This window comes from Urocitellus parryii, chromosome 3, assembly GCF_045843805.1.
Source record: "Urocitellus parryii isolate mUroPar1 chromosome 3, mUroPar1.hap1, whole genome shotgun sequence".
Lineage (NCBI taxonomy): Eukaryota > Metazoa > Chordata > Mammalia > Rodentia > Sciuridae > Urocitellus > Urocitellus parryii.
This window is the reverse complement of record NC_135533.1, coordinates 16,289,341-16,302,069: the sequence shown is the minus strand read 5'-3', so window position 1 is coordinate 16,302,069 and position 12,729 is coordinate 16,289,341. Positions and strand designations below refer to the sequence as shown.

The 12,729-nt window shown below is 39.2% G+C and overlaps 1 protein-coding gene across 2 annotated transcripts in view; it reads right to left on the bottom strand.

Annotated features, from left to right (window-relative positions):
* The window catches only part of Dgki (diacylglycerol kinase iota), a 414,620-nt gene that overhangs the window by 231,583 nt on the left and 170,308 nt on the right, over positions 1-12,729 (bottom strand). For both annotated transcript variants that reach the window (XM_026398565.1, XM_026398566.1), the window contains exons 4-6: positions 11,016-11,090; positions 9,770-9,826; positions 261-326 (exon numbers count right to left, since the gene is read on the bottom strand). In XM_026398565.1, the coding sequence (XP_026254350.1) occupies positions 261-326; positions 9,770-9,826; positions 11,016-11,090 (198 nt within the window). The remainder of the gene's footprint in view (positions 1-260; positions 327-9,769; positions 9,827-11,015; positions 11,091-12,729) is intronic.

Genomic DNA, 12,729 nt, shown 5'->3' with positions numbered 1-12,729 from the left:
CAACAATCAGAGGAATTCTCTGCAAGGATGCATCCACCTTTCTTAAAAAGTGCTAATTCCTTTTATTAAGACCACTGCCCTCTTGCAGTGAGCTATACAGCAACTGAAACAGCTCTTCAGAACAGTGGACCTGGAAAAATAGGACCTTTCAGGAAACTGATGCACTGAACATTGGATTTGGAGACAGGACTTGTCAACATGGGTGCTTGCAAAAGCCTGAGGAGTCTCCTGTGATGGCTGTGGGTGGCTGGGCCTCTTACCTTACCACACTGCTTACATTTCCCCTCCTGCCGACGCCTGTGCACCCAGTGATGACGCACAAAATTCTGTGGGGGAAACAAAGTTAAATGAATATGTGTTAATTTGCAAACCTCAATATTCATTTTTTTTAATGTTTAGAGACTACAGGATTATAGAAACCATAACATAAGCCCCTAGAAGCACAAAATCAAATGTGTAGATACAACTTGTTTAGCAATAAATATGAATCCACTCAAAAAAAATGAAGCTAATTCTCTATGCCAGTGATCTTTCACAATGGGAGATGGCGTTTATCCTGCCCTGTCTCCCTGTCTTCCCGGCGGCAAGCAGCCATGCCAGATTACTGTCACTCCACCTTACTAGTGAAACATGGTGCAGATTTGTGAACAGGAAACTGGGCTGGGAGATAACTCAGACAGGTAAAGGAAATACCCAAATAGAAGTGAAAAGGTGAAGGAGAAAAGCTGACACATCGACAATTGAACATGACAAATGTGTTGAATGCTTGCTACACGGCAGGCTCCCTGGCTGCTCTCCTGCTGCCCTCAGCGACCCCTGCCACAACCCTCAATGCTGGAGGCCAGTTCTACTTCCACAGGGCCCTCTCCTCAACATTCTACCTAGAAGGAACTTAAAGAAATCAAGTTATCAGAAAGCAATAGATCCCCTGATTTGGGGCATTGATTTGAGAATCTAGAAGAAAACTGATGAATGATGAGAATACCTCCAACAAGCACTAGTTTTATTAATTAAAAAAAAAAACACCACCTCTATTCTCTTAACAATGTAAAATCAATTTAAAATAAAACTGAATAAAGGCTCTGGAGGTATAATGGTCTTTTAACTGTAAACTGTAAAGCAACATACTGATCCTACAAATTAGTCTAATTTTCATCTTGTTTTTCACTCTGCTCCCACTATTAAAACAAAGATACAATTCAATATTGCTCTCAGAAAGCAGCTAATCATAATAGCTAACACTTACTGAGTGCTATGTTCCATGAACTTTTAAAAATATTTTGTATGTAATAATGCTTTTAGTCTTCATGAGAATTTTAATAAATAGAAGTGTTGTTCCGTAGAAGTGTAACAATCAACCTCTAGGAGTTGTTAAAGTATTAAAATGTTTCTAGATTAGCTAGTAAATTGCGATTTAGCACCTCTACCATTTCGATAGCTCCTCCCCTACCACCATAACAACCCCTAATACACCCTCTCAATACTGAAGACCATTTTTACATCGTCTTAATTGAACAATTAGGATCTAAATTTCTGACATATTGTGACTCCAAGATCCTGTTCCAAATGAGTTATTTTGTGAAAACAAATCCTGCTGCCTGGGCAATGCCACAAATTTTCTCAAAACCTTCAGAAGACTGGGCTGGGTCCATCTAGTATGGGTTGTCCATGGAAGGTTAAATATCCACATGGGCGATTTGGGGTACCATGTCTGGGTGTAGCTTTCAAGATGGTGGCAACAACTCCAGAAATGTGCCCAGTTATCAATATTCATTCCAACAATTCAGAGGAATAATTCTATTGGTGGAAGATGAAGGTCCTGGATCCTCCACCTCCTACTTTGCAGGTAAGGCTACTACTGAGTGATAAGAATTCTAGCCCCCCCCCAAAAAAAGAATTCTATCCCAGTGCCTACTTAAGGATAGGATGGGAAGGACTGAAGTCAACTGCCAACTGCAGTATTTATTCCCAATAACATTATTGTAGGGCAACTCATCAGAGGGCTCAACTTTGGTCAGAATTATCCTCCTCACTTTACAGATGAAGAAGCCAAAGCACAGAGAGGTCACAAAGAATTTAAGAGTCAAAGCAAGGACTAGAACTCCAACAGGCTGTCAGTAGAGTCTACGCTCCTTCCATGGCATCTCCATGCCTCCTCAACTCTGAAAGATTAGGTTCAAGCTACTTCAGCATGACACACCAATCAATGACTTCAATGACAGTCAGGAGTGGAAATATTGAACAAATAAAAATGTCAGACACTAATCAAAAAGGATTGAAAAAAATTTAATACAATTGCTGTTATTTTAGCAGAAACTGAGGGAGACTGAACAATATCATTGATGTTAAGAGAAATTCTGCACTTATCGAGATTATAAATCACCTAGTGACTATCAATTTAAGAAGGGAAATGTTGGAAGAATTGGGTGCAATTAACCTATGAGAAATCATGGCTGACTCATGGGATCCTTGAGCTAGTAACAGCTCCACTCAAGAGATTAAACCTACAATTTCCACAGATCAACAGTTATTTAGAAATTAGATGACTTAATCATTTGTACTACAACATCTTCTTTTTTAAAAAATTTATTCATTTATTTCTGATTTGTTATACATGACTGCAGAATGCATGTCAGTTCATAGTACACAAATGGAGCACAATTTTTCATTTCTCTAGTTTACACAAAGTAGAATCACACCATTTGTGTCTTCATACATGTACCTAGGGTAATGATGTCCATCTTATTCTACCACCTGTGCTACCTCCATATCCCCTCCCTTCCCCTCCCTCCCCTTTGCCCTACCCAAAGTTCCTTCATTCCTCCCATGCTCCCTCCCCACCCCCATCCTCATTATGGATCAGCATCCACTTATCAGAGAAAACATTTGGCCTTTGGTTTTTTTGGGATTGGCTTACTTCACTTAGCATGATATTCTCCAACTCCATGCATTTACCTGCAAATGCCATGATTTTATTCTCTTTTAATGCTGAATAATATTCCATTGTGTACACGAACCACAGTTTCTTTATCCATTCATCTATTGAAGGATATCTAGGTTGGTTCCATAATTTAGCTATTGTGAATTATAGTTCTGCTATAAATATTGATGTGGCTGAGTCACTACAGTATGCCGTTTTTAAGTCCTTTGGGTATAAACCAAGGAGTGGGATAGCTGGGTCAAATTGTGCTTCCATTCCAAGTTTTCTAAGAAATCCCCATATTGATTTCTAGATTGGTTGCACCAATTTGGCAAAAAAGAGTTCTAATACCATGTAGTTTAGTTCATTTAGGGAATAGGAGAAAACACCTTAAATTTTTATTTAAAAACTAATGTAGGGGCTGGGGATGTGGCTCAAGTGGTAGGGCGCTCACCTGGCATGGGGCACTGGGTTCAATCCTCAGCACCACATAAAAATAAAATAAAGTTGTTGTGCCCACCAAAAACTAAAAGATAAATATTAAAAATCTCTTTCTCTTAAAAAAACTAATGCATATGATTCTACCAGTCATTAAACATCTTGAGTATTATCCTTCCAAGAAAATAAGTGGGAGACTGAGGTCATGAACGCACAGAGAAAGTAACTTATCCATTACCTTTACTGTAGAAGAAACTTAAAAACTAAGCTCTATGATTTGAGATGTCAAGCAGTTGTTATTCAGAGTTCTTCTTCTTCCTAATATAAATTGATCCTATTGCTGCTTTAACATAGTTTGAACAAAGTATATCCAATAAATGTATGTTGAGCTGAATTGAATTCTCAACCTTACTTCTTTGACAATTAAGTCATGTGGTTATCATTTAGGGGAGGAAGAATCATCAGTTGCCTTCATCAGTGAGATAAAGAAAATCTTTATTTCCCAAGCACCTTAATTCTTCACACAATTTTCTTTTGACAATTATTCATACCTCCCAAATTGTTGGACTAAAATTAGATTTTTCTATGTTCTCTTGACCATTACTCATATCTCTTAAATTGTTGAACCGATATTAGATTTGCCTCCAAATGTGAATGTTGATGAATAGTTGTTAAGACAGAACAGCAAAGCTTCTAACACATCACTCATCAATAATTTCTGAATTATTCATATACTTCAAGTAAGTATAAGTAAATAAGGGGAAAGCCATTACTTATAGGTGTTAAAATATCAATGATCTATTATTTCAAGACTTATCTGCAGCTGGGCAAGGTGGCACAAACCTGTAATCTTAGCAAGTTGGGAGGCTGAGGCAGGAGGATCATGAGTTTGAGGCAAGCTGGGGATGTAGCTCAGGTGTAAAGCACCCCTGGGTTCAACCCTCAGTACCAAAAGAAATAAAATAAAATAAAAAATACCCAGTGTTGTTAGCTGAGACATATATCACAATTGCACAGTTATTTTCAAACAGCCAATGCAATTCAAAATATTATTCATAGAATGCTTGAAAGGATCTTAGAAATCACAACCCAATCCATATGGCTTATGACTAAGAAAACTGAGTTCCAAAAAGATTCAACTTGGAGAAAGCAATCCAACAAATATTCATTAGAAAACAGCTGCGCGCCAGGCACTATACACTGCCAGGACACGGTGACTAACAATCCCCACACTCAAGACTGACCACCTATTAGAAAAGAAGCAGAGTTGAACTGAACCCAGATCAACTAATGCTAAAGTGAATGTTCTTTCATTTCCATTGAGTACTCTACTGAAAGTCTCTTAAGAATCACAAATGAGTCATAGTCACAGTTTCATCTTGTATATGTCCTTTTAGACTAAAAGTTCTTACACACTTTGGAAGAAATGCACCCCCTTATAAAAGCACTGAAGCCACAGATACTCATTGATCACATACTCCGTGTCCTGGAACATCAGTCTGTGATAAGCTCCATGATTGATCTCCCAAGGCTTACATTAAATGGGAGAAACATTGTCAGGCAACAAACAGTTATAAACATAAATAAGTATGACATATAAAATGACCTAATGGGGAGAACAAGGAACTTTGACAAAGAACACAGTGCTACCTGCTTACATGTGGTATCAAGGAAGAGCTCTGCAATGGAGCAAGTTCATCTGTTGAGTGGTATTGGGAGGTGAGACCTTTTGTTAGGTAACTCGTTCTTGAGGGTAGAGGCCTCATGAATGGCATTACTACCTTATGAAAAGGCCCCCCCTTGGATCTTTTGCTTTCTTTTCTCTGAAAGAGAATGCAATAAGAAGGCAGCAGTCTGCAACTTGGAAGATGGCCCTCATCAGAATTGGACCATGCTGGCATCCAGACATTGGACTTCCCATCCTCTAGAATTCTTAAAAGAATTCTGTTGTTTATAAGCAACCCAGTCCAGGGTATTTTGTTACACAGCTTGAACTGACTAAGACAAGCTCTGAGAGGATGATAATTGAGAAGAAACCTAACTATAAGAAGTAGCTAGTCATTTAAAGAGATTTATAATATAACAATAAATTATGTGAGGATCTACAGGTAAGGGATATCTTGGGATGCACCTTGGGAACTGAAATAAAATTCCTGTGACAACTGTGTAGAGCTGGAGAGACAGGCAGGGGCCAGACTTACAAGTTTCTCAGTCTAAGACAAAGCATTTAGATTTTTTTCTAAGTGCAATGGAAATCACTGGAGAGTTTTAATCTGGAAAATGTCATTATCTAGATTTCATTTTAAAAGATCACTCCATCAAATCACAGGTAGATTGGAGGGAGAAATAAAAACAACCATGAAGAGGTCAAAGATAAGAAATCATGGCACCTTAGTCTAAGCTATTGTCAACAGAAAAGGAGATAAATGGATGGATTTAAAATATTTTTGAGAATAAAATCAATAAGACTAGCAAAGAACTCGAGGCAGAGAGTGCATGAGAGCAGGAATCAGTGAGAACCTACTTCTAGTTTTCCCAACTAGAAGCTCATTTTCTGAGTTGCAAAAAACAAAAAAATAGGGAAAAAATGGTTTTATGGTGAATATAGGTTTGATGCATTATATCTGAGATGATTGTGATACATTCAATGGACATGTCAAATGAACTCCAGAAGATGTAGACTGGAAATATAAAGTCCGTTGTTATTAACTCTCCTAATAAGAGCAGACAAAGATAAGAACATAGATGAATCCCAGAAGGATTTGTCGAGGTCAGGGGTATGAGCAAAGAAAGATTTTAGGAAGGCTGATCCAATGAAGAGGAAAATTAGGAAAGAGCGATGTGGGAAGTCAAGAGAGGAGAGCATTTCAAGAAGAACCAAATATTGATATTTTGAATACTTTTTTAGAGACTGAATAAGAACAGAAAAGTAATGAGTTTGGCATCAGGGAGATCATTGGCAACATTGAGAAAAGCAATTTCAGCAAGTACATAGAGAAGAAATGAGATCAGAACAGGTTAAAATGACTAGAAGATGACATACTAAAAATAATTTTTATGGATGATACTTTCTGGAAGCTTGGCAGTGAATAGCAAACAGAATCAGAGCAGCAGGAGAGACACAGTCGGCAGTTAAGGAACACTCTTGTTTATTTGTTTGTTTTTTAAGATGAAAACTATTAGAGCATGCTTTTGCTGATGGAAACAGTCTAGGCCTGGTGAGGGGTGGGGTAGTTGAAAACACAGGAAAGGAAAGAATACCAAGTCCTTGATAAGAAGATGGGGGAAGAGATCCAAGATCTTATGAAGGGTCTACAAAAGAGGAGCAACAATTTAAAAATTTTAAAAATTTTAAAAACTTGGATTAGAAAAATCATACATACAATTAAAATTATCTACTACCCAACTAGCCATTCTGTAAAGAGAAAAATTGAGGGACAGGGAGTAAAAGGTAGTTATATACATGTTGTATTCTTTATAACAAAATTCTGAGCTTTCAATTTTCCTAAATAAAACAACTACTTCATTTGAGCTATCACTGAGCCGTCTTCTGGCCAATACTGTAGTACATCACAGTGGGCACCGAGGACACCCACAATGCTATCATTTTTCTCACACTTCCCTCATCCATTGCTGCCATATTGGACAGACACTAAATGGGGAAGGCAACTGATAGAAGAACTATTTTTCCTCTCTCCATAACTTCCAAATCCAATCTTTTCCCATATTTTCTTTTAATCCCCTTGCATTCATCAATAACACTGAGATTACTCTTTTTCACAGTGTCTTTTTTTAAAAAACAGGCTTTCATATTTTATGCAGGCTGACGTCAAACTCTTGGACCCATGGGATTGTCCTGTCTCAGCCTCCCAAGTAGCTGGGACTATAGTCATGCACAATCTCTTCTCTTTTTATTAACTGTTTTTAAAATTTGTGATTTTCTTTGTGCTCAGACATCTTCTATTCCTTTTCTACACATCAATCTGTCATCATAGCTTTTATTATTATCTACATATGCCAATGACTCATAAACCTTACCTCCTGCCCATTCTTCTTTCTAACTTCCAACTCATATATTGTTGTTGAATATCTCCAATTGAGGGCCATCTCAAACATGATAGTTCTGTAATTAAATTCATCACCTCCCCTCTATTTCCAAATCACTCCTTTTCGATATTAATCAGTTTTGCAAGGTAGAGGTCTGGTTTATTCAGTCTCCCCACCCCCACTCCCAACTCATGTCCAAAATCCAATCAATAACCATATTCTGTCAATTTGTTTATTTCATTCTAATGTCTACCACCAACATTACTCTTGGTTCAGGTCACCTCTCTTATTCACAAAATAGAATTAAAATCAATCAGCAGACAGATAGCATCTATTTCTTTCTTGCTTTTTCAACTGTGATGCCCCCCACTCTCTGGCTCAAATCAGTCTGACCGTGGTTTCCCAACTATTTCTTGCCTCTATGGCTAGAAGAGCTTCTTTAATTTCTTAAGTTGTTTCTATGCCTTCAATACTACTCCAGGACTGTGTGGTATTCCCTCCACACAGCAGTCAGGTATAATATATTCAGCTTAAACAGTCAATGTCCTCCAAACTCCCCTCATGACAAAACACTCCGAGTACAACCTGGCTCCCAGGAATCTGCAAGGTCTAGCTCTTGCCTGCCTCACAGGCCACATATCTTACTCGGCTCCCTCAATACAGTTTGTATGCTGCTGTGTTTTCTGTCTAGAAGACTCTCACTCACCTCCTAACCACCCCCTGCACACCTTTTGAAGTTAGATAACTCCTGCACATGTCACTTTAGTGCCCACCTCTTCCAGGAAACCACTTATTTAACCCCTTTCCAGTCTCTCCCATTCATGACTACACAGAGCTGGTATAAGGAGTACACTAGCTGGGAAGGTTTCCAAGGGCTAAATCTATAAGTGGAACTAAAATTCATATCACTGGGAACCTAAATGAAGTAAAGAAAATATGCTAGCTAAAATTCTTATTTAGCAGACTTTCTTTGAGGAGAGTACCACATGAGATGGTAGTGTTTGGGACACAATGGGTAACATCTGGTATGCTAAGCAACATTCTAAGAAGGATGGTTTCTGTTAATGGTAGGCTGTAGGTTTGCTGAATGGGGAGTGCAATTTTGACTTATTTATTTGACTTAACAGATGAAAACACTGTGATTTAGAGAGAGATGCCAAAGGTCAACTATATTGAGACTGGCTTTGAAAGCAGATAGTCCAATTCCAATTCCAGCATTCACGTGATGTTATGGTTTAGATATGAGGTGTCCTCCAAAAACTCATGTATGAGACAATGCAAGAACATTCGAAAGTGAAATGACTGGATTCTGAAAGCCTTAACCCAATCAATGAATTAATCCCCTGACTGGAATAATCAGTGGTAATTACAGGCAGGTAGAATGTGGCTGGAGGAGGGGGGTTTCTAGGGGCATGCCTTTGGGGTATATATTTAGTGACCTGATATTAGAGTCTCTCTCTCTCTCTCTCTCTCTCTCTCTCTCTCTCTCTCTCTCTCTCTCTCCATTCTGATCATCATGCGAGTTTCTCGCACACACCACACACACAATCTCTCTCTCTCTCTCTCTCTCTCTCTCTCTCTCTCTCTCTCTCTCTCTCCCTCTCCCTCTCCCTCTCCCTCTCCCTCTCCCTCTCTTTCCCAAGCTACCATGATATTCTGCCTCACCTCAAGTCCTGAGGAATGAATAGGGCCAGCTATGTGGACTGAGACCTTTGAAATAAACTTTTCCTCCTTGCTATTGTTCTTGTCAGGTCTTTTAGTTACAGTAGCAAAAAATGTTGGCTAAAACACATGAATAACCATTAACTATACTGCCCCCTGAATAGCTTAATGCCCCGCACTCAAAATTAACAAAATAGAATTAAAATCAATCAACAGACAATAGCATCTATTTCTTTCTTGCCTCTTCAACTGTGATGCCCCCCACTCTCTGGTTCAAATCAGTATGACCGTGGTTTCCCAACATATCTAAAGTGCAGTGTCCAAATGTTGAAGAGACTTATGAGATTTTATTGACTGTATATATTAGTGGATTAATAAATAACTGATTTAGAATACTTAGAGAGGGAATTTATTTTTCGATCCCAGGTGAATATCTAGGAGTCCAGTGATTCCAAGGTGGGATCTGAAATGGAGCCTCAAATTACTTCACTTCTTGCCAGTCATGGTGGTGCCTCCTTGGACTCAAGAAGCTAAGGCAGGAGGATCCAGAGTTCAAAGCCAGCCTCAGCAATTTAGCAAGGCCCTAAGCAACTTGGCAAGACCCTGTCTCCAAATAAAACATAAAATGGGCTGGAAATGTGGCTCAGTATTTAAGCACCCCTGGGTTCAATCCCTGGTACAAAAAAAAACCCAATTACTCACTTCTCTTGGTGATCTTGAGCCTCCTTCTCGAAACGTTGGCTTACATCTGAAATTAATCTGTCATTTAAAAAGAAAAGCATTTACATTAGGGATAGCATCAGACTAAATTGAATTACCTAAAACCATCCAACAATGACAGATACTGAGGCTACAGAAAAAAAAGTAAAGAATAAGGAAGAAAGTTTACTGCTATTCTCAGTGCTTTGAAATCATCACATTAGATAATCTACAGACACATCAACTGATTCACTATCTCCACATTCCATCCCCTCCTTCTCACTAATGAAATCACAGCATCTTTCAACAATAAGGCTCTCAAACAGAAAATCAGAAATAGATAAGAAAAGAGTCGGAGGAAAACTACAGAGAAGTTAAACCACCCAGCTGGGTTTTAAAATTTAAAAGTAGAAAATATAAACTTGAGAAATTGAAAATGTTGTAAGGATTATTCCAACAATGGAAAAAGTATTCTTTATAGAAGGATTCAGCAGCCCCTTACTTTAAGTGGGGAGGTCTCCTACATGGTACACTTACGTCATCTTCAACTACAGTAGGATGTGAAAGTGTAAGAATGAAGGAGATGAATAAGTGGAGTTGCGATGGGAAAGAACATACTAAGATCAAACGTCAGTGGTCATTGCCACACCATCTAGGTCACCAGCAATTGTAGTATGTCAGTGAAATTAAGTGAATGCTGCGTAGAACTAAAATATCTCAATGCATTTACACATGTCAGCTTGAAAACACAGATAATGCACAGAGAATCACACATGGAAATGGAGAGGGACTCTTGAAAGTAAGCAGCAGAAAATCACTATTGGGTCCTTTCCTTTCTCCCAAATGTCAAATAAATGCACTATGAAGAATTTTCTTCTTTGGAGATAACACACCCTCGGGCTGCCACTTCCAAACACACCCTCGGGCTGCCACTTCCAGCCCCCGCCACACATTTACCCTGCACGAGCAAAAGCACTGACCAAGAAGCCCAGAGAAAAGACTGAGCGCTGGCTCCAGAGAACATTATTCATCCTAAGAGGTAACATAAAATTATTGCAATTGACACTTAGCAAACAACACAGTGAATTACGCTTAAAACTCTTTTTACTACTAATATGTTAATTATGTTGGAATTCCTGTTTTTTTAAAGGGCATTTTTTCCAAAAAGTTGGAAATGGAAACTGACACCCAGTCTTTGAAGACCAAACACCTACAATAAAGGAGGCGGCAGCAGGTGGCGCTCTCTTACCTTTTCTAGCTGCTCGATGCAGGCGGTGTGGACCACGATTTTACAGACTGCACACTTCCTCCTGAGAGCCGATTTCTACAACATTCAATTCAAAATACAGGAAAGAAACGTTAACAGTCTGTGTGAAGACTTCCCTGGTATAAGGACTGTATATGCACACAAATGAAACACTGCCATTCTTTCATAGCAAGTGAATTTGAAACTTCATCAAAATATTAAACATCAGGACAAACTTAATGGTCTTGTCTCACCAAGTAGTTCCACAGTGGCCTGGCCGGTCTCTCCCAAGTATAATAATGTCCCAATGTCATATGGAGCATATGATATGAATTGGGCACTTTATTCCATTACACTACTTCTAAGTTTGAAACCTAGCAATGTAGGCATTATTTTATCTCTTTAAAAAAAAATTGTCACATTTTCATTTGAGCAATTAATCTTTCTCACCTAGATTCTGATTTTCTGTTTGAGAGCCTTACTTAGTTCTGCATTCAAATCAAGCATTCATTTCCTACTGCCAGAAAGTCTATATTTCAAGGGGTCAATCACCTTAGGCTTCAGTTCCAGGTATAAATCTATACTAAGCTACTTGGATTTCTGCTCTTACCTTCAGGAGAGAGAACACAGTTCTAGTTTTTATACCCAAGAAATAATAATAAGGATAGCAACCACAACAGCAAACTCAGCAAGGGCAGTTAATACAACACAGGACTTGCCTCATGCCCTTATCAGTATTCACAAATAGCAACTCCCTTAACCCCCACAACTCTGTGAAATAGGTACTATTCTTCCCAGGTTACAGATGAGAAGAGTGAGGCCTGGGAAGGGACCTGCCCAAGGTCACCTAATTAAGGGGACAGCAGAGTCAGACTGTCTGACTCCTAAGCATTACTCAATTTGGCCTCTCTGACAATTGGTAGTGTTTAGATTCACAATAAAAAGCTTTTTAAGGCTTATCTTTTCTCTAATAATAAAGAGCTGTGGGGAGAGATGAACAGGGGCTCTACAATTCATCACTACCAGGGTCCTGTAGCATTTAAGGTGGGAACGCTGAGATCTCTGCAAGGACAGCTGAGTCCGTACTTTTGAGTTTGCGAACTAGAAGAAACTTCTTACAAACAACCGATCTGCCAACAGTCCATCAAAGCCACCAAGTGTGAAAGGCGGTCCCTTTCCTTTTAGAAGGCACCAGAATAGACTATGAGCAACTCCCCCAACGCCCCGTCTGATGAGTGGCTGCCTCTGCTGGGGTGTCATATTGGAGGCGACTTTGGCAGTGGGGTAGGAAGGAGCCCAATCCTGGTGCTGCCCAAGGAGACTGGAGGGACTGCAGATAGCCACCTTGGAAGGGGCAGCAAAAGGAAAGAAACTGCCCCCTCCTGGTTCCTTGATGGTTCCAGTTATTCAACATGGGGGCGTGGGGGTGGGCTCCTGTTGGTACCAGTGATGACAGTGTTATCAGCTCAGCTATCAAAGAAACAACTAAAACACTGTTTTACCACAACCATGAAAACTCTGGAATGTATTCACTGACTGAAGTTCATTGATCCTGTTGGTGGATGCTTTGATCACTCTTTCCTGTTCCTAAAGAGAGAACCTGGTCTTCAATGTTGAATGAATTTGACAGTCAATTGATTCTACAAGTAACAAAGGATAAGGGAAACTAAAACAACTAGTAACACTACTGAAAACTGTCTTGCTCTACTCCTAAACA